Source organism: Mustela erminea, chromosome 1 (assembly GCF_009829155.1).
Source record: "Mustela erminea isolate mMusErm1 chromosome 1, mMusErm1.Pri, whole genome shotgun sequence".
NCBI lineage: Eukaryota > Metazoa > Chordata > Mammalia > Carnivora > Mustelidae > Mustela > Mustela erminea.
The window spans coordinates 10,045,032-10,064,929 of record NC_045614.1 but is presented as its reverse complement, the minus strand read 5'-3'; the positions used below and the strand labels follow the sequence as shown (position 1 = coordinate 10,064,929).

At 59.9% G+C, this 19,898-nt stretch overlaps 2 protein-coding genes across 8 annotated transcripts in view; both read left to right on the top strand.

The window, feature by feature from the left end:
- Positions 1–16,895, top strand: part of ADGRL1 (adhesion G protein-coupled receptor L1) — a 41,153-nt gene extending 24,258 nt beyond the window's left edge. The window contains exons 2-22 of one of the 7 annotated variants that reach the window (XM_032313455.1): positions 1,997–2,011; positions 4,370–4,454; positions 5,609–6,409; positions 7,232–7,546; positions 8,247–8,350; positions 8,656–8,841; positions 9,129–9,167; positions 9,345–9,528; positions 9,839–9,961; positions 10,487–10,701; positions 10,993–11,163; positions 11,613–11,822; positions 11,918–12,138; positions 12,352–12,418; positions 12,849–12,940; positions 13,482–13,650; positions 14,828–14,956; positions 15,144–15,240; positions 15,338–15,466; positions 15,643–15,660; positions 16,130–16,895. In XM_032313455.1, the coding sequence (XP_032169346.1) occupies positions 4,373–4,454; positions 5,609–6,409; positions 7,232–7,546; positions 8,247–8,350; positions 8,656–8,841; positions 9,129–9,167; positions 9,345–9,528; positions 9,839–9,961; positions 10,487–10,701; positions 10,993–11,163; positions 11,613–11,822; positions 11,918–12,138; positions 12,352–12,418; positions 12,849–12,940; positions 13,482–13,650; positions 14,828–14,956; positions 15,144–15,240; positions 15,338–15,466; positions 15,643–15,660; positions 16,130–16,872 (4,095 nt within the window). In that variant the 5' untranslated portion in view covers positions 1,997–2,011; positions 4,370–4,372 and the 3' untranslated portion in view covers positions 16,873–16,895. Of the gene's footprint in view, positions 1–1,993; positions 2,012–4,369; positions 4,455–5,608; positions 6,410–7,231; positions 7,547–8,246; positions 8,351–8,655; positions 8,842–9,128; positions 9,168–9,344; positions 9,529–9,838; positions 9,962–10,486; positions 10,702–10,992; positions 11,164–11,612; positions 11,823–11,917; positions 12,139–12,351; positions 12,419–12,848; positions 12,941–13,481; positions 13,651–14,827; positions 14,957–15,143; positions 15,241–15,337; positions 15,467–15,642; positions 15,661–16,129 lie in introns of all 7 variants that reach the window. The other 6 variants (XM_032313423.1, XM_032313431.1, XM_032313458.1 and 3 more) reach the window with 6 other exon arrangements.
- On the top strand, positions 16,872–19,898 carry LOC116573379. Its single transcript, XM_032313467.1, has 2 exons — positions 16,872–17,269; positions 17,304–19,898. The coding sequence occupies exons 1-2, from the start codon at positions 16,881–16,883 to the stop codon at positions 18,223–18,225; spliced, it is 1,311 nt and encodes a 436-aa protein (XP_032169358.1). The 5' UTR covers positions 16,872–16,880; the 3' UTR covers positions 18,226–19,898.

Below are 19,898 nucleotides of genomic sequence, written 5' to 3'. Positions count from 1 at the left end.
AGAGAGAACATGGGGAAAGCTCCTCCTGCACCCTGGGCCGTAAATATATATGAAGGAAACGGTGCCCAATTTTGCCAACTGCGTGGCCTCCGTTGTGTCGCTTCACTGCGCTGAGACTGTTTCCCCGTGTCTAGACAGGTTTCTGGAAAGACTGCCTGGGAAGTACCTAGCACTTGATCACTTAGGAAGCAGGAGGCACTTGGTAGTCATCACTTTTGTTGTGACTATTCGTAGTGATTTTTACCAGTTATTGCGGTTGGAAATGAAAAACAAAACGAATGACAGATGATGATCACAAACCCTCCTGAGGCAGGTGAGATAAAGGGCGGGAAAAACATCCCTTGGTCCAAGTGGAGTCCAAAGCAAGTTGGCATCATGTGGGTAAAGAAGCAAGAAACAAGTTAGAGGGCACAGGGAGGAAAGAGCCATAGGACCTCCTGAAGCTGACCCCCACCCCCTGAGTGTGGGCCTGGGGGCCGTGACCCATGGAGACCAGGATGGCCCAGGGGATGGGCAGCCCCAGTCTGACTTAGAGAGAGTGAGCCTGAGCCCCGGGGGAGGCAAGACACACAGTGAATGTATCTGGGACACCGTGGGGCCACGTGTGCCTTCAACAGGCAGAACCCAGGGCTGAGGGGGTGTAGCTCCTGGTTCCAGAAGGAGTTCCAAGGGTGACAGAAGCCAGGCCAGAGAACAGGGAGGCGGGGCACTCACTTGTCCCCCACTGTTCGTGTTCGCTGAGCACTTCCTGTGTGCCAGGCCCTGGATGAGGCGCTGGGAAGGAAGCCAAACTCTCCCCTGTAGAACCCCTGCTTGTGCCTCTAGAGCAGTGGCAGGAGAGCGAGGCCCTGGTCAGAGGTTCCTGAGGGGCCAGGGACACAGAGCCTGAAGGGGGAGCAGCCTGGGCAGCCATCTGGCCCTGGGCTTCAGAGGCTGGGGTGACCCCAGTGCTGGTGCAGGCGAGTCAAGGGTGGGTGCAGGGGCCCACCACGGGGAGGGGGCAGTGGGTGTGTGGGACTCCCCCGCCACACACACAGACACACCCCAGACAGGCCCGACTAATGCTGGATTTGCCTTGCAGCTGAGCACATTCTAACCGTGCCCCTTCCTCCCTCAGGTGCGCCCGCCCACCGGGCAGCAGGCAGGGAGCTCCTGGCTCCTGGGCCCCCGGGTCGGGGGGTGGGTGCTGGCCAGACAAACTGAGCCAAAGGCTGGCCCCGGGGGAGCGTGGGAGCGTGGGAGCGTGTCTGTGCCCCCACGTGCTGTCTGTGACGTCCGCCCCTCCCCCACCCCAACTTCTTCCTTCTCTGCCTCTGTGTCCCCCACCCGGCTCTCTGAGGCCCAGGGGCTCTGCCTGCTCCGCCTCCCTCTCTCTCTGTGTTGGCTTTTCTTGGGTTGTGAGGGCTTGGGGGGGACTCAGCTGGACTCTAGCAAGGCCAGCACAGAAAGTGGGGGGGTGGTCAGCATGTTCTCCTAGCTGGGGGCGTCCAGGCCCCTGGAGGCACTGAACCCCCACCCCCTGGGCCCCTGCTTCCGGCAGGAGGGCAGCAGGTGGGTTGTGCGGAGGGGGGAGGGAACTGGGTTGCCCTTTCACCCCCACCACTTCCTCCCCAGTGCTCCCCAACCAGAGCCCTCCTTCCAGCTGAAGCTCCCCCCTCCCCAACCCCCGCCACACTGAGGTGCTCCCACGTGTCTGAGGGCTCGTCCACCTGCCTGTTTGTACCCCCTCCCCTGTGTCTCTCTTGGTCTCTGTCCTCGCGTGTCTCCCTCTCCCTGTGACTGTCTCCCCGACACCCTCCCCAGAGAAAGGGACTTGGGGGCGGGGGCTGAGCTGATGCTGCCTTCGGGGTTGGGGAGCCAGGATGAGGAAAGGAAGGAAAAGGGGGCATGTTGCCAGATAAGAAACGAAAGCAATTTAATCTTTTTTTTTCTCTTTTTTTTCTTGCACATTTTTTTTTCAATTTGTTTTCTCTCTCTCTTCCGATGCTTAAAGTAGAAGTGGAGCAGAAAGGTAAACGCACTGTTACCAATGCTAACCCCTAACTCACACTTTGTTCTCGCCTGTACCGTACTCATGTGCCCCGCCCTCCCCGCCCGGCCCCTTCTTCTCCCCACCCCAACTGGGTCCAGTTGGTGTCCCCCACCCCGGGTGTCCTCCCGGTGGGGCCAGCCCTGGTGCCCCCACGGGCGACTCCACCTGCCAGACGCCCGAGGAAGCTCCTCTCTGAGCACGGGCAGGACCTTCTGTCTCTCTCTCTCTCTCTTTCTGCCTCTTTTTCTCTCTTTCTGTCTCCCTGCCCCTCCTTCCTAGTCCCAGCCCTTGCGGGGGGACCTGGCCTTCTCTCATACTTATTTTGCCTCCTTCAGGAGAAGTGTGTAAGCATCCAGGGCGGGAGGGGAGGGAGGGACCCCCTTCTCTGGCTCCTGACTGGGGGCAGAGGACGCGGGGGTGAGCGGTCTTCTTTCTCTTCTTCCTGCCCCAACTTTTGTACCGTGTATCTGGCTCAGGGGAGGTGGGATGGAGGGGACACCTTTGTTTTCCTTTTGGGGAGCAGATTCCTTCTATCTCCCGGGCTTCTGGTGGCATAAGTTCCTTCTGGTTTGGCGTTTCCAAGGCCCAGAGCTGTTTTGGAGCACGGAGCACCCGTTTCCCCCCACCCCCAACCCCCATCCTTGACCGGCCGGGGGGCCCAGCCCTGGGAGGGATGTAAAGCTGCTCCCAGCCCCAGAGGGCAGTCTGCCAAATTGGGGGCAGAGGGGTGGGGGTGGGCCTCATGGTGGGGGGAGCGCTGGGTGGGGGAACATTTTCTCTGGTTCTGAAACACTTGCGAAGCTGCAGTCAGGGTTTCTTCTGGGCTGTTTTGGTTAGAGGACGGGGCGGCGGGGGCGGGGGGTGGTTGGGGAGGTAGAGGCCGGGTCTGGGGACTTCCACGAGCACCGTAATTTCTTGAGCACTGTAATTTCTTGTGGGGTTAGCCTTCAGCAGAGGAACAGGAAAACTCCATGGTGGGTGGAGCGCTCCCCTGCATCTGGAGAGGGGAGGGCTTGCAGCAGAGGAACTTGAAGGGTGGGATGTTGGGGATGGTCCCGTCTTCCCTGGAAATTTTTGGGAAATTGACAGCTGTGAGGCTGGCTGTGGGGACAGGGCCCGAGGTGAGCCGTCCTTGTGGGATCGCTCTTGCCTTGAAATTACGGTGGTCTGTGGAGCATCCCCTTTGAGGAAGGTGGGGCGGGGTCCCTCCAAGCTGCTCCCCTCCCCTTGCCCTCCCCCATCTCAGAGAGGCCTGGGCAGCCAGCCCAGGCCCCCAACCCTCACTGCCCTGCCACTCTCTCCCTCTCTCTCTCCCTGAGTCTCTCTCGCACCCAGCACCAGACACTCTTCTTACAGGCCCGGTGGTGGTTTGGATACCGGTGGTGGTTGATACCGCAGCCCTGGATCTTTTCTCTTCAAGGGTGGGGTGGGGAGGGGGGAGGGAAGAGGAGGTGTTGGGAGCTTGGTGCTGGGGAGGGTCCTTACTGTCAAAGGCCCCAGGCAGACCCTTCCTCATCTTCTCCCCCTTCCCCAGGGTAACCTCTAACCATGTTTTCCTTCTCCAAACCCTTCTGACCAGGTCAGGCTTTGAGACCTCCCACTGCCCCCTCACACACACAGACATGTCTGCTCAGGGGCCACAGAGCTGGCAGGGGTCCTGGCTTGGGGAGAGGGGAGACCTGGGCACAGAGGAAGAAGGTGGAGGCCAGGTGTGCTGGACACAGGGTGCAGGCCAACAACCCCTCAGGGTACTGGGGACAAGGAGATGACAGAGCCCCAGGATGCAAGCCAGGATCCCTCTGGTTCCTGCTCACTTCTGGGTCCCAGGCTCCCCTCCCCCTCCTAAAACAGGGTGTGCTCCTGGCTGCTTTGCACCTGGGGCCCCTGGGGCCTAGCTGTCCCTGATGCTGTGAAGGGAGAGCTAGATACCCCCCACCTAAGCCTATCACAGAGTGAGGCTGAAGTGGGGGAATGAGGAGTGGTGCCTGTCCATAACCCTCTTGCCACTGGGGCTGCCCCCCCCCAAACCCCGCACTGGGTCCCAGCCCTCCCTGTATCGCTTAGGGCCAGCTGCTTTGGTGACAGGCCAAGCAGGAGCAGAGAATTCACTGCAGACCCTCACCCTGGCCTGTCTGTGGGTTTAGCCATCAGGGTGGTGAGAGGGAGGCCCAGCCATCCTGGATGGAGGGGTATCTGGACATCACCACTCCCAAGTCCAGACCCCTACTGGGTCAGTAAGGGGAGGCTAAGAGCAGGTGGAACTGGGATGTGACGGGGCAAGGGTGGGCAGGCCGGCGGCGGCCAACGAGATGCAGTTGAGGTTTTCCTCCTTTTCAGGGAATGGGGGGGTGGGGCGGGGCCCCCCACCTTTCTGACATCAGCGCTGCCTTGGTCCCTCCTCCCGAGCCGGGGATGGTTGCAGGTAAATCGGGGTCCGGGGCAGGGGAGGGTGGGGCGGGGGCCTGGCTGGGGCGGGCTGGGTCTTTATCCTAGCTCCTGGTTCCCTCCCTTGCCCCCTCTGAGCTGGACCTGGGACTGCCCCCCCGAGGGACCCTCAGTCGGGCCTGGGCCTTGGAGTGAATTCTCTGCTCACCCCTCTCTCCTCGCCAGCACTAACCCTTTCTTCCCAGGTGGTCTCCAGCGTGCCTCCCTTGGAGCCAGGACCTCGCCGAGGCCCCCCACCTTGTCTCTCTTCCCTCCACGCAGCTCTCCTCCCCCTCCCCAACTCTCCCGGGGAGCCCCTTCCTTTCCTATGTCCCCAACCCCCCCTCCCCTGTGCACCAGTGTCAGAGTCTGCTGCTGAACAGGCCCCATGAGAGACCTTGCCGGCTGGGGGCAGGGCTGGGCACCCTGCGGGAGGGGCTGGATTTTTCCAAAAACCCTTCCTCACCTACTGATTATGGGGTACTGGGTGTGGGGGGGGGCACAGGCTGCATCAGAAACTTTGGGTGCCTCCTCTACCCTGGAATAGGGGGGCACTCCTGACACCCACAGTGGGTACGGAAACATCACTCTGCCTTACAATTTTTGCCGGGGGAGGTGGGGGAGGGAGAAAACAAACAAAATCTTGTATCCTGGTGTGGTTGGTGAAGGATGGGACCCTCGACCCTAGCTCTTCCATAGGGGGCTGTGACGATGGCAAAGGAGCAGGGCACTCAGTCCCTGGAACCTCAAAGCCAGGAGTGGCTGCAGGGAGGGGATCTTTCCGCCCCCACTTAAGGCACATGAGGAAGTCTGGGAGGGCTCTTGCCAAACCCTTTATCCCCAGCCTGTGGGGTCTCCAGCAGCCAGGGAAGGAAAGAGGGGCACCACCTCTCCCCCCACCCCCCACTAACCCTGCTCTTAATGGCCTCCAGGGTTGACATCTCCAGGGAGAGGGGCAGCTGGGCAGGGCAGGGGTCCCAGCCCGGAAACCCCCTTCCCATCACCAGCCCTACCAAGCAACCGTGACTGCAGCAGCAGGAGGGGACAGCCTGGCTACCCCAGGCCACGTGACCAACTTGCCTCTTTCTCTCCCCCCTCCGCTCCTCCTCTCCCCGTGTCCTCCCCGCCTGCCTGCCCACCCGCCTGGCCCAGTCTTCGTGTGCCCAGGGACCCTACAGAAGGTGTTGGAGCCCACGTCCACGCACGAGTCGGAACACCAGTCTGGCGCGTGGTGCAAGGACCCGCTGCAGGCGGGAGACCGTATCTACGTCATGCCCTGGATCCCCTACCGCACGGACACGCTAACGGAGTACGCCTCGTGGGAGGACTACGTGGCCTCGCGCCACACCACCACCTACCGCCTGCCCAACCGCGTGGACGGCACGGGCTTCGTGGTCTACGACGGCGCGGTCTTCTACAACAAGGAGCGCACGCGCAACATTGTCAAGTACGATCTGCGCACGCGCATCAAGAGCGGGGAGACCGTCATCAACACGGCCAACTACCACGACACGTCGCCCTACCGCTGGGGGGGCAAGACGGACATCGACCTGGCTGTGGACGAGAACGGGCTGTGGGTCATCTACGCCACTGAGGGCAACAACGGGCGCCTGGTGGTGAGCCAGCTCAACCCCTACACGCTGCGCTTCGAGGGCACGTGGGAGACGGGCTACGACAAGCGCTCGGCGTCCAACGCCTTCATGGTGTGCGGAGTCCTATACGTGCTGCGCTCCGTGTACGTGGATGACGACAGCGAGGCGGCCGGCAACCGCGTGGACTACGCCTTCAACACCAACGCCAACCGCGAGGAGCCGGTCAGCCTGGCCTTTCCCAACCCCTACCAGTTCGTCTCCTCCGTGGACTACAACCCTCGCGACAACCAGCTGTACGTCTGGAACAACTACTTCGTGGTGCGCTACAGCCTGGAGTTCGGGCCGCCAGACCCCAGTGCCGGTAGGGACGGCTTCCCCTTACTCTGCCGCCTAGGCCCCAGGGTTGGGGGAGCATGCCGCGTGCTGAGAGCTGGGACCTGGAGGTGGCCCCGGGGATCCCTGGAGGGCAGAGTCGCACAGCACCGGGCAGAGGCTGGTCTAAGCGGTTCACAATTACCTCGTTCAGTTGTCACGGTTCTTGAGGTAAACTGAGTCACTGGGCAGGGGGTTAGTTTACTCCTTTGAGGAGTAACTCTGGACTCCGCGTTCCTAACCACTTAAGTTGCACTGCCTCCCTCGGGCCTGTGCACTCCTAATCCTAGAACCTTCGTCAGCCACAACCCTGGGTGGAAGCCTCCCATCAGTGACCCAGAACAAAGCCCAGCTGCCAGTACTGAGGGTGAGGGTCCTGCTGCAGTCTCTCTCTGCCACCCTCAGCCCCGCAGCCCTCTCTGAGCAGCCCCAGGGCACTAGAGAGCCTGAGCCAGGCCACCCTTATTTGCATAATGGGGAACTAAAGCCCGCACAGGGAAGGGACCCGGCCAGGTTATAGTGACCATAATGAGAGCAGAATGAGAATGGGAGGAGGCTGTGTTCACACATCCCATTCCTGGCAGGTTCTCTTTGGTTGCTCCAGACCTCAGGCTACACTCAAGTGAGTTTTTACTGCTTTCTGGTGCTTTAGATGGTCTTGGGGACAGAGAGAGGCCAGGGGAGATCTCCCAGACCCAGTGGTGACCAGGATATCCTCCCTCTTCGGGGAAGGTACTAGCATGCCTGGGCATGCCATGGCAGGGCCCCGGGCACGGGGTGACCCTGTTTTGTATACCCTCTTCCCTTCCAGGCCCAGCCACTTCCCCGCCTCTCAGCACAACCACCACAGCCCGACCCACACCCCTCACCAGCACGGCCTCTCCTGCGGCCACCACCCCGCTCCGCCGAGTGCCCCTCACCACACACCCGGTGGGCGCCATCAACCAGCTGGGACCTGACCTGCCTCCAGCCACAGCCCTGGCTCCCAGCACCCGGCGGCCCCCCGCCCCCAATCTGCACGTGTCCCCAGAGCTCTTCTGTGAACCTCGAGAGGTGCGGCGGGTCCAGTGGCCGGCCACCCAGCAGGGCATGCTGGTCGAGAGGCCCTGCCCCAAGGGGACCCGAGGTGAGTACAGAGGCTATAGTCCTCTCACTGTGGCTGACTTGGGGAGGGGCCAAACCCAGTCTGGCCAGGGAAGGGCCAGGGAACATCCCAGCACTCAGACCACGCCCCTGTCTGTTTCCCCTGCCGGAGTGCGGGCTGTAGGAGGACAGGGCTTGCACCCAACACCTGCAGCTGTGTTCCCAGAGCCCAGCAGAGCTCTTGGGGCCTGGGAGCAGCTCAGTGAGTCCCCCTGCCCTGTCCCCTCTTGCAGTGCCAGGCAGACCATGAAGGGAGCCCACAGGAGATGACTTGGGCCCCCGGCTTCACGCTGAGACGGACCGGGCCCTGGAGCAGCCAGTGGCAGCCCAGAGAGCTGCTGAAGTGACAGGCGGGGTGGGGCCAGGAGCCCGTGCTTCCAAGTGGAGCGATCCAAGGGGAGGGTCTGCAGAGGCTTAAGGGAGAAGGGGCTTTGAAGATGGACTTTGCTAGAAAGTTCCGTTTCTGGGAGACAAAGATGGAAGGAAGAGGAGCCGTGAGGGGTAGCTTATGTCACCTCACAGGGATGCCTCTCTTGACTGTCCGGCCCTCTTCATGTCTGGTCTTCCGTGTTTCCTTCACCTCTCTTCACCTATCTGTCCCCCTGTCATCTCCTTTCCCCGCTGTGGCCCCTCTTTCTCTCCTTCCCTGTGGCTCCCTTCTCTGTTCCTGTCTGTCCCTGCAGGAATTGCCTCCTTCCAGTGTCTACCAGCCCTGGGGCTCTGGAACCCCCGGGGCCCTGACCTCAGCAACTGCACCTCCCCCTGGGTCAACCAGGTGGCCCAGAAGGTACCAGCAGCAGCTGTCCCTCCCAGATGGGCACATTTGCTTGCACACTGGGCCCTGGGTGGCCGGGCACAAGGCGCACTGGGGGCAGTAGAGCAATTGGGGAGACAAACGGGCAGGTCCGGGAGCCAGGACTGTGTGGGTCCCCTCCCCGGCCTACAGAGGGAACAGAGACGGATGGGGAGGGAGAAGGGGTCAGAGAGGGAGGGAGGAGAGGGGCCGAGCAGGCTGGGCAGGTGAAAAGGGAACATGTGGGAAGCAAGATGGTCTCTGAGATAGCTGGGGGTCCCTACTCCCACCTCACACAGATCAAGAGTGGGGAGAACGCGGCCAACATTGCCAGCGAGCTGGCCCGTCACACTCGAGGCTCCATCTATGCGGGTGACGTGTCCTCCTCCGTGAAGCTGATGGAGCAGCTGCTGGATATTCTGGATGCCCAGTTACAGGCCTTGCGGCCCATTGAGCGGGAGTCAGCGGGCAAGAACTACAACAAGGTGGGGCACGGCAGTGGGGCCGGGGGTGGTGGGGGCGGGTACTGCCCGGAGGGCTCAAGAGGGGTCCGGCCTGTTACCTCCAAGCTGGGCGGTCAGAGAGGAGAGGATTGATCCTAGGCATACTGGATCTTCCTCCTGAGCTGCCCTTGGAAGGTCCTTAAGGTCGAGGGTCCCTTAGGAACAGGTCTCGCTCATGCCCAGCCCTGCAGAAGAGCCAGCTTTCCAGGGCCCAGACGGGACAGTGTTGGCATTAGGGAAGCTGACAGCACCTCCATCTCTTTTCCCAGATGCACAAGCGGGAGAGAACTTGCAAAGACTACATCAAGGTGAGGCCCGGAGGGTTCCTGCTGGCTAAGAGGGGGTGAGGCAGCCCTCAGCATCATGTGCGCATGCCCCACGCAACACGGGATGGAGGCTGAGAGGAGGGTACGCAGAGGCAGAGTCCAGCCCAGGGAGCTGGAGGATGTGGGGGGAATCACAGTGCCGTCCCCTCATCTGCATAGGCTGTGGTGGAGACAGTGGACAACCTGCTGCGGCCAGAGGCTCTGGAGTCCTGGAAGGACATGAATGCCACAGAGCAGGTGCACACCGCCACTATGCTCTTGGATGTGCTGGAGGAGGGCGCCTTCCTGCTGGCCGACAATGTCAGGGAGCCCGCCCGCTTCCTGGCTGCCAAACAGAATGTGGGTGAGTGCTGCAGTCATGCCCAGGGCAAGATCAGGTGCACACCTTTCTTTTTTCAAGATTTTATTTGCGAGAGTGAGCGAGCATGCGCGTGAGTTGGGGGAGAGGGAGAGAATCTCAAGCAGACTCTGTTGAGCATGGAGCCTGATGTGGGGCTCAGTCTGCCAACCCTGAGATCATGACTGGGTGCAAATCTTCAACCATGGGGCCTGCCAGCTAGGGACGCCCTAGCCTCGGGCCTCTTGCTACAGCTGGGTCCTTGGACTGGAGACGGACCCTAACCCACCTGCCCTGCCATGCCCTGTCCCTACAGTCCTGGAGGTGACAGTCCTAAACACGGAGGGCCAAGTGCAGGAGCTGGTGTTCCCTCAGGAATACCCAAGCGAGAACTCCATCCAGCTGTCCGCCAACACCATCAAGCAGAACAGCCGCAACGGTCAGTGCCCAAGCCCTGGGCTGGCATCCCCACTTCCCTTATGAAGAACATCAGTTCTTAAATTGTATTGGGTTGAAGAATCCAAGGAAAGGGTGGGGCTCATAACGACTCACAGAGTTGTTCTCCATTCAAGCAAGCATAACGTTTCAGGGGATTTGTGGGGTCCCTCCAAAGCCCCAGAGCATAGGACACTTTGCAGTTTGCAGGGTTCACTCTTGTGTAATGGCAGTCAGTTCTCATAGCTCAGGGAGGTCTGTCCCATTTGAGACTAAGGCTCAGAGAAGTTGGGGATTTGCTCGAGGTCACACAGCAAGTGAGGTGGGGGCTGGGGATGCAGTCCCTGTGTCCTGGCGTACTGCCTTGCTGTTTGGAGTTGCGTACAACTGAGCAATGGTACACGGAAGGGCTCCCGAAGCCCCTGTCGCCTGGGCCACAGCCTGGCTTCAGAGGTCCCCGTGGCCGGTATGGCTGAAGGTATGCTGGCTCAGGACCGATAGCACACCCTGCTATGCCTCTCCTCTCCAGGTGTGGTCAAAGTGGTCTTCATCCTCTACAACAACCTGGGCCTCTTCTTGTCCACCGAGAATGCCACAGTGAAGCTGGCGGGGGAAGCAGGTACGGGTGGCCCCGGCGGCGCCTCCCTCGTGGTGAACTCGCAGGTCATTGCAGCGTCCATCAACAAGGAGTCCAGTCGTGTCTTTCTCATGGACCCTGTCATCTTCACCGTGGCCCACCTGGAGGTGAGCTGAGGCGTCCCCACCCCCGCTGGGGGTCCCACCATCTTCCGTGTCCCCAGGCTGTATATTCTCCCCACTGTGCGTTCACCTACCCCAAGAGCAAGTTACAACCCCTCCCTGGGGCACCAGTCCAACCCCCACCTCAACAGCTTGGGCCATTTGCCCCCAGAGATCCCACACTGCCACCTGGAGCCCCAGGCGCTTTTCTCATGCTTGTCACCGTCCCCATAGCTGGGTTTGGGGGCTGGAGCGGGACTCCCTGGATCTGACTGCCCGGCCACCACCACACAACAGGCCAAGAACCACTTCAATGCTAACTGCTCCTTCTGGAACTACTCGGAGCGTTCCATGCTGGGCTACTGGTCAACCCAGGGCTGCCGCCTGGTGGAGTCCAACAAGACCCATACCACGTGTGCCTGCAGCCACCTCACCAACTTTGCCGTGCTAATGGCTCACCGCGAGATCGTAAGCTGGCCGGCGCTCCACTCCTCTGGGCAGGCCCACTTGCTGGCCTGGCTTTGCATGGCATCCTAGAGAGCGCTGCATGGGCAGTGCCAGGGAAGACGAGCTTCGTGGGCATTGGGGGGTGGCACCAGTCTTGCCCGGGGCAGGAGGCCACATGTCTGGTTCTTTCTGGTCATGGTCCCACCTTCTCCCAAGGCACTCTGGAGAAGCAAGTTGGTGTCATCTTTGTCATCTCTCCACAAGCCTCCCAGAGCATGAGGAAGTGAGCGTGCCACCTACAGAAGGGTGGGGGCCAGCAAGTTGGCCAGGGGGCAGAAGGCCAGATGGGCAGCGTTGGTGGTACTCGTGGCCTATAACCTTGCGCACCACCAGCACCTGGCTGAGCGCAGGGTGAGCCTGGCCAGTGCAAGGCCAGAGGTGCTGAGCAAGCCCCCTGCTCCTATCCCCAGTACCAAGGCCGCATCAACGAGCTGCTGCTGTCGGTCATCACCTGGGTGGGCATCGTGATCTCCCTCGTCTGCCTGGCCATCTGTATCTCTACCTTCTGCTTCTTGCGGGGGCTGCAGACCGACCGCAACACCATCCACAAGAACCTGTGCATCAACCTCTTTCTGGCTGAGCTGCTCTTCCTGGTCGGGATAGATAAGACTCAGTATGAGGTGGGCCAGGGTTTAGGGGCAGAGGCAGCGGGGAGGAGAGGCAGTGCTGGCCCGGGTAGCCTGTCACCTGTGGTGCCCCTCCCTGCCGCCCCTAGATCGCATGCCCCATCTTCGCCGGCTTGCTGCACTACTTCTTCCTGGCCGCCTTCTCCTGGCTGTGCCTGGAGGGCGTGCACCTCTACCTGCTGCTGGTGGAAGTGTTTGAGAGCGAGTACTCCCGCACCAAGTACTACTACCTGGGTGGCTACTGCTTCCCGGCCCTGGTAGTAGGCATCGCGGCGGCCATCGACTACCGCAGCTATGGCACCGAGAAGGCGTGAGTGTCCCGCCCCCCCCCCCCCCACCAGTCATCCCCCGGGGTCTCTCCTGCCTGGCTCCCTGCTCAGCAGAATCCCCAGGCCAGGACCTTCAGGGCAGCGGCCTTCCTGCTCCTGAGATCTAAGGCCACGGTCTACAGAGCCCCTGGGGGCTAAGATGGGAGGGAAGGGCTTTCCCGCCTCTGTCTACCCCAGTCCCGCTTCCTTTACAGCTGCTGGCTCCGAGTGGACAATTACTTCATCTGGAGCTTCATTGGTCCTGTCTCTTTTGTTATTGTGGTAAGTGGGAAGGTGGTACCCACAGTACTAGGTCTCCCTCCTTCATACAAGGTAGCCTTGACCCTTGAGCCCCGCCCCCACTCTACCCAAGCCCTGAGAGGGCTGGTTTGAAAACCGTCGAAACTGAGCAGCCAACTAAGAGGACAAGAACAGAGTGGGTCTGTAAAGCTCCGATACCAAAGCCCGTCCATCCAGGAACTGTGATTTGAGCCCCTGCCTGTGTCAGGCTGTGAGCCCTGTCCTCCCACCACCAGGAGCCACATTAACAGACAGTTGTTACCAGTCCGCAGGCACCTGAGGTCAGGTACATCAGCAGAGGAGGCCCAGAAGAAGGGGGCGTTGAGGCTGAGACTGGGGCAGGAGTTCACACTGGGAGGTGGAGGACCCCAGGGGACCCCCCAGCCTAGCCCCGCTCCTGCCCTACCCCCAGGTGAACCTGGTGTTCCTCATGGTGACCCTGCACAAGATGGTCCGGAGCTCGTCTGTGCTCAAGCCCGATTCCAGTCGCCTGGACAACATTAAGTGAGCGCCCCTTCCCTACACCCCTGCCCCTGATAGCCCCTACCAGGCTTGGTCTCCCAGGGTTTCCTCAAATGCGGTGTGCTCACCTCCAGTGTCACAGGGTATGACTTTAAGGACAAACGTGGTGTTTTATTTTGCTTGTTGTGTATCTACTTAACAAGTATTAGAAAACACAGTATTCACATACCCAATCTGTGCTTTTGGGGACATACTTCTTAGGGTGAGGCCAAGTTGAAAAGTAAGTCCACTTAAAGAGAAATGGGCAGCATTCTGGCCCCGTATTCCAGAAATACGGCCTAAAGCTGAAGGCAAATGACTGTTCTTTGCAAAACCCCAAACCCCAAGCTCAGGCCCTGGGCAGGTGAAAATACCACTATGTAGACAATTCCCCCCCCACCCCCCCACCAAAAGGCCCACGCACCCCAGATGGGTCTTTGCATATAGCATCCAGACCCACCTGAAGAAGGACACATGACAGCAGGAGGAGGTTTCTCCACTAGCAAGGACTTTGACATCCCTGTCCCCCTCCCCGCCCCCCCAGATCCTGGGCCCTGGGGGCCATCGCGCTGCTCTTCCTGCTGGGCCTCACCTGGGCGTTCGGCCTGCTCTTCATCAATAAGGAGTCAGTGGTCATGGCATATCTCTTTACCACTTTCAACGCCTTCCAGGGGGTCTTCATCTTTGTCTTTCACTGCGCCTTACAGAAGAAGGTGAGGTCAGGGAAGGGGTCCAAGTGCCTTCTGCAGTGGGACCTGGGTCTGCTGTGAGGGGAGCACAGGCTTGGGGTCAGTGAGGATTTAGGCAGGGGTAAAGAGGGTTCTAGAACAGAGCAAGATACGGCAACCTGGGGGAGCGAAAGAGGAGGACGGATTTGGGGAGATGGGGGAGCACATGGCAGGATTGTGGTAACAGGACCAACTCACCCACCCACAATGTGGGGGTACAAACCACCCAGACGGAAGGTTTCTACTTCAATAGGTACAAGATAAACTGTAAGTTTTGTAGTGATAAAGCTTCCTTTTCAGCGTGCTTACAGGAGCGCCCAGGCTCACACGTTCCTGCCCAGGCTTACCTTCCTTCCCTCCCCTCCAGCCATCCTCTCCGCTGCTTTCTCTCAAACTCCTAGACAGGGCAGCCTGGGGGGCTCACTCAGTTAAACCCCTGCCTTCAGCTCAGGTCATGATGCCAGGGTCCTGGGATCGAGTCCCACATCGGGCTCCCTGCTCAGCAGGAGGCCTGCTGCTCCCTCCCTCACTCTGCCTGCTGCTCTCCCTGCTTGTGCACACTCTCTTTCTCTCTCTGAAAAATAAAATCTTAATAAACGAACAACAACAATAAAAAAAAACACACACACAAGAGCTAGATGGGACCCTCTTCAGGGTTTGTTCTTATTCCTCCCTACATATCCGCAAGGCCTGCTGCCTGATCTCCTTCAGATCTTTGCTAGGATGTTTCCTCAAGGAGAATTCCCCTGGTCTATTTGAACTCAAAACCCCCCATCCACATCCCCCAACCCACCAGCACTGCCGGACTCCCTGGCCATTTTGGTCTGCACAGCACCCAGCAGCATCAGACATCCTATACAGTGTGCTACTGTTCGCATCTACATATGTCTCTGTGTACCAAAATACTAGCTCTTGGAGGTAGGGCTGTGTGAATGATTGGTTCTGTACCGTCCCTGGGACCTAAAGTATGCTGGGAACATAGCAGATGCTCATTAAAGATCTGTTGAGTGAATGAATGAGAAACTCAGTGGATGTAGAGAAAGGACGGGCCTGAGCAGGGAGAGTGCCTGCCTTCCTGGCTAGCTGCTGGCGGACAGGAGACAACGAGGTTTCTGAGGCTTGCAGAGGCCCCCGCTGCCAGCTGCACGCCCTCCTACTCCAGGTGCACAAGGAGTACAGCAAGTGCCTGCGTCACTCCTACTGCTGCATCCGCTCCCCACCTGGGGGCGCTCACGGCTCACTCAAGACCTCAGCCATGCGGAGCAACACCCGCTACTACACAGGGACCCAGGTATCTGGGCAGGGGCCAGGGCTCTGGGCAGGGCTCCCTGGGGCTGAGTACTGGACCCAAGACCCCGAAGCAGGTTAGCGCCCAGCCCAGGTCCCTAGTGGTGCTCAGCAGGCAAGTGGCCTCAGAAAGATCTTGGAGTGTGGGCAGTCTGGGTGTAGGGGGACTCACAGCCAGGCTGTGTCCCCAGAGCCGAATCCGGAGGATGTGGAATGACACGGTGAGGAAACAGACGGAGTCCTCCTTCATGGCAGGCGACATCAACAGCACCCCCACCTTGAACCGAGGTGAGATGGCATCCCTTCCCTTGCCCTTGGCTCTGTCCCTCAAGATTCCTGGACCAGTGTCTCTGGGCCACCTTGTGACCTCTGATGTTCTGGACAGGTACCATGGGGAACCACCTGCTGACCAACCCTGTGCTGCAGCCCCGTGGGGGCACTAGCCCCTACAACACCCTCATCGCTGAGTCGGTGGGCTTCAATCCCTCTTCACCTCCTGTCTTCAACTCCCCAGGTAAGAGCTCTCTGGTTCAGGAAGAGGGTGACAGCCCTGGTCAGGGAGTGTGGTGGGGTCTGCATCCCGAGCTACTTTGCTTGGGGCATCCTAGTGCTTCCTGAATTGGAGCCTGGACTTGACTTTCCAAGCACACTCTCACCTTCTCTCTTTTCCCTCCTGGCCGGCACCTACAGGGAGCTACCGGGAACCCAGTAAGTGTGACTTGCCTGGTAATGTTTCTGAGGCCGGGAGGGGAATGCGGTAGTGGCCTCCAGGGATGGCCTCACGCAGGGAGAAGCATTTGGGTGCCCCCCGAACCGCTGTTCCCACCCAGACCCCACACAGACCTCACACACATACAGCCAGAGGGGATTATATTTGGTCCTCAGATAAGCAATGAAGGTGATGATGGTCAGAGCACAGGAAATGCAGCCGATCACGAGGCCTCTTCATACTGTTGAGATTCTGAACCTCCAGCGGGAGGAGACCTAGAGGGAACTGGTCCCCAGCTCCCCCCGCCCCCATTCCACCAACTTGCTTCTGGGCTGCTATCCCCACTACCAGTGAGGAAGAATGGGAACAAGAGATCCCAGCCCCCGGGGAAGCAGGCACCCCCCTTCCCATGTGGCTACACCCATCACTGCCCACACTCCTCTTGAGCTGGGTCCCCTTTGCCTGCAGAGCACCCTCTGGGAGGCCGGGAAGCCTGCGGCATGGACACACTGCCCCTCAACGGCAACTTCAACAACAGTTACTCCTTGCGAAGTGGGGATTTCCCTCCAGGGGACGGGGCCTCTGAGCCGCCCCGAGGCCGGAACCTGGCCGATGCTGCTGCCTTCGAGAAGATGATCATCTCAGAGCTGGTACACAACAACCTGCGGGGTAGCAGCAGCGGGGCCAAGGGCCCCCCACCACCTGAACCCCCCGTGCCACCTGTGCCAGGGGGTGGTGGCGAGGAAGAAGCAGGCGGGCCCGGGGGTGCTGACCGGGCAGAGATCGAACTTCTCTACAAGGCCTTGGAGGAGCCACTGCTGCTGCCCCGGGCCCAGTCGGTGCTGTACCAGAGTGATCTGGATGAGTCGGAGAGCTGCACTGCAGAGGATGGGGCCACCAGCCGGCCCCTATCCTCCCCTCCGGGCCGGGACTCCCTCTACGCCAGCGGGGCCAACCTGCGGGACTCGCCCTCCTATCCGGACAGCAGCCCCGAGGGGCCCAGTGAGGCCCTGCCCCCACCCCCGCCTGCACCCCCCGGCCCCCCGGAAATCTACTACACCTCGCGCCCACCGGCCCTGGTGGCCCGGAACCCCCTGCAGGGCTACTATCAGGTGCGGCGGCCCAGCCACGAGGGCTACCTGGCGGCCCCGGGCCTTGAGGGGCCAGGGCCCGATGGGGATGGGCAGATGCAGCTGGTCACCAGTCTCTGAGGAACCTCATGGACCAGGGGCTGGTGGCCCAGGCCAGGGAGGGAACCCTGGGTGGGGCTCCAGTGGGAGAGGGAGACTCATGGAGGCAGTGGCTGGTGGGCCACTCTCTCCAGGTACCCTTCAGCCGTGGGCCCTCTAGGCCCCTCAGGAGCTCTGCCGTGGGGGCCTGTGGTGCAGGGTTCACAGACAGGGTTTCCTACCAGCCATGCGCACCAGCTCGATTTGGGGGAAGTGCAGTAAGGAGGAGCCAAGAGGTCCCCAAGGGAGTAAGGAAGGAGAAATTGGATGGGTGCAGCCCACTCTTTACTTCCCCCTCACCCCTACCTTCCTACCCTCTGGAGGAAAATGAGGGCTTTGGTTTCCCTGGGTCAAAGGCCCTACTGAATGGAACCTATCCGCTGCTCCTCTCTCTGCAGCCAGAAATGCTGCTAGCTGCACCAGGAAGGAGCAGTGGGGACAGACAGGTTCCTCCTGCACTACAGTTCCCTACTCCTGGAGACTCGGGCCTCTCCCGAGAGAGCTCCAGGGCAAGAGGAATGGGTGGTTGTGGCTGCTGGTTTAAAGGTGGAACTTTCTCTGAAGCTCCTTCCCTCTGCTCTTCGTCCTTGCCTCCCCAGCAAGCCTGCCCATCAGCCTCCTCAAGTGCACCCAGTGACCCCCTACCTTGGGGTGACTCCTGATGAAGCACAACTCCCCGCAGGGCCGCCAGCCCACAGGGGTGGCCATATTTGGGCAGTTCCCAGTCCTGTGGGCTCGGCTATCTGGGGAGCAGATTTTGGGTCTGGATCTCCCGGGGGAGTGGGTCCTGGGCTTGGATCTTTCCCTAGGGGGCCATCTTACCCCTTCCTCTCCTCCTCCTCCTTCCCCATTGCTGTAAATATTTCAACGAAATGGAAAAGAAAAAAAAAGACAAAAAAAAAAAAACAAAAAAAAAAAGAAAGAAAGAAAATCTCATCACTTGAAGCCACCGGGAGCCTGTGGCCCAGCCAGCCCGGGGCTTTCTCCGGAGCAGAGTGGCGCCACTGGGCCCTGGCAGCCAGGACTTCTCCGTGTATGTGTGCATCCCCAGCCGGGGTGGGCGGGCCGCCAGAGCAGCTTTTTACAATCCAGAGACAGAAAACAAAATCTAGAAGCAACAGCGAAACAAAGAACCTGTTTCCTTCCCGGCACCGTTTCTGTCGCCTCTTTCCCTGCTCCGCCTGTTCCCTGGCATCAGTCAGCCCTCCTGGGGCGTGTACCTCACTGCCTGCCCCAGGACCGGGGCCTGTCTCCCCCTCCCCTCCCCACTGGCCCAGGGGAGGCACCCTTACACCCAAAGATGCTTTTGCCAAGATGGCTGCGCTGTCCCTTTGAGTTCTCGCTTCTTGTATATTGCTTCTGGGACTCTGGGTGTGGAGGAAGGGACTGATTTCCCACCTAGAGCGGGTGATGGGGGAAGAAAAGTGAAGGCAGCAGGTGGTGGGTGTGACAGGGAGGCTGGGAGTGATGAAGTTGTCTTCTCTCTTGGGGGGAGGGGGGCCGCAAAGGTGAGAGATCATCTTCCCTACCCTACACCTTCCTACAGGGAAGGCAAAGCCAGGTACCAGGGTCTGCAGTCAGGACACCCTTGTACTAGGCACTCTGTCCCAAACTTTAGACTCCAGAAGCTTTGGGCTGGGGATGTCTCCTGAGTACCTCTTCCAGCACCCTCTCTAGCCGCTCACCCTGGCCTTCCCACCCTGCCCCCCAACTCCTTGAGAGTAGGGTAGTCCCATTGCCACAGTAGCCCAGCCCTGTCATTGCCATTGTCCCAGGGGTGGCCCTCCACCTCTACTCTGACCCCTTCTTGTCTCTTTTGCCCCTCCCTCTTTTCTCACAAGTGCCATGAGTTTTCAAACATCTTGGGTCTCAGCCTGCTGCTGCCATAAACTACTTTGGGTTAAGGGGGGGGACTCTAGGGAGGAACTGGGGGAAAGGGACAGGTAGGTGGCTGGAGGAACCCTTTTTGCTGCTAGAAAGCCCCTCCCTTCTCCTGGGGAGCTGGGGCTGGCTTGTCCCCATCAGTTAGGGGAGAAGGGGTCAGACCAAAGATGGTGGTTTGTCCCATGTAGGGAGACAGGTGTGGGGAGAAGGCAGGGTTGGGTTCCATCTCTAGCTTTTTCGGGTAGGGAGGCTTAACCTCTCAGCTGAATACCATGGGTAAGTCTAGGTGGGGAAGAGAAATAAGGGCAGGGACAGTCTTGGCCAAACCGCTCTGTGGCCTTCCTTGGCATCACTAGGCCAGGAACTCCACTGTAGGAAGGGGCAGCCAGAGGTCTGTGAAGAGTTGGCAAGAGGAGGGATGATGGAGAGGGCCCAGCACGAGTCCAGCTAGCGCCAGGGGCTGCCTCTGACACCAGCAAGAGGGCTAGGAGAACAGGCTTGGTGGGAGAGTTCACCGGGGACTGGAAGTACAATGAAGAATCTGCTTCCTTGCCCCTGACCAGCCCTCCCCTCTCTCCAGACACTGACAATCGGGGGAGAGAGGGTGGGGTGGGTCCCTGGGTTCCCATTCCAGCCAAAATCACCAAGGTGGAGTCCCAGGCCTCAGAGCTGCATGGCAGGGCCCCCTGGTGGGGTTGGACACCACTGCAGCCTAGTGCAAAGCCACCCCCAAGAGCCCAGGTGTCCCCTCACCCCAACCAGACCTGGTGCCTTGACACCCCACCCCAGCTGGGACGGTATAGAGAAGGAAGGGTCTTGGTTTCCTCTCCTACTCCCTTCCTTGGGCTCCTGAATTCATTTCCTTTTAAATCTAGTATTTTTCTCTTTTTTCGGGGGGGGGGGGTATTTTTTGTTTGTTTGTTTCCCTTGCCTTCCTTTCTGTCTCTACCACTTTCCCTGTGTCTTTCTCACTGTTTCTGTGTTCCTCTTTCACCCTTGATTTCTCCGTGTCCATTCGGGCCTCCTCCCCTCTCCCATCCCTTCCCCGCCCCCCCATCCCTCCTTGGTCTCCTTTTCGATATGCCAAACCAATTTTGGGTCGAGTGCATTTAACGAGAACAAAA

Bases quoted from the DNA above. Each gene is read 5' to 3' on its own strand.
- LOC116573379 (XM_032313467.1), top strand. From the start codon at position 16,881: ATGGACCAGGGGCTGGTGGCCCAGGCCAGGGAGGGAACCCTGGGTGGG. The intron at 17,270-17,303 runs GCTGCTCCTCTC...GAAATGCTGCTA, and splicing joins CTACTGAATGGAACCTATCC to GCTGCACCAGGAAGGAGCAG.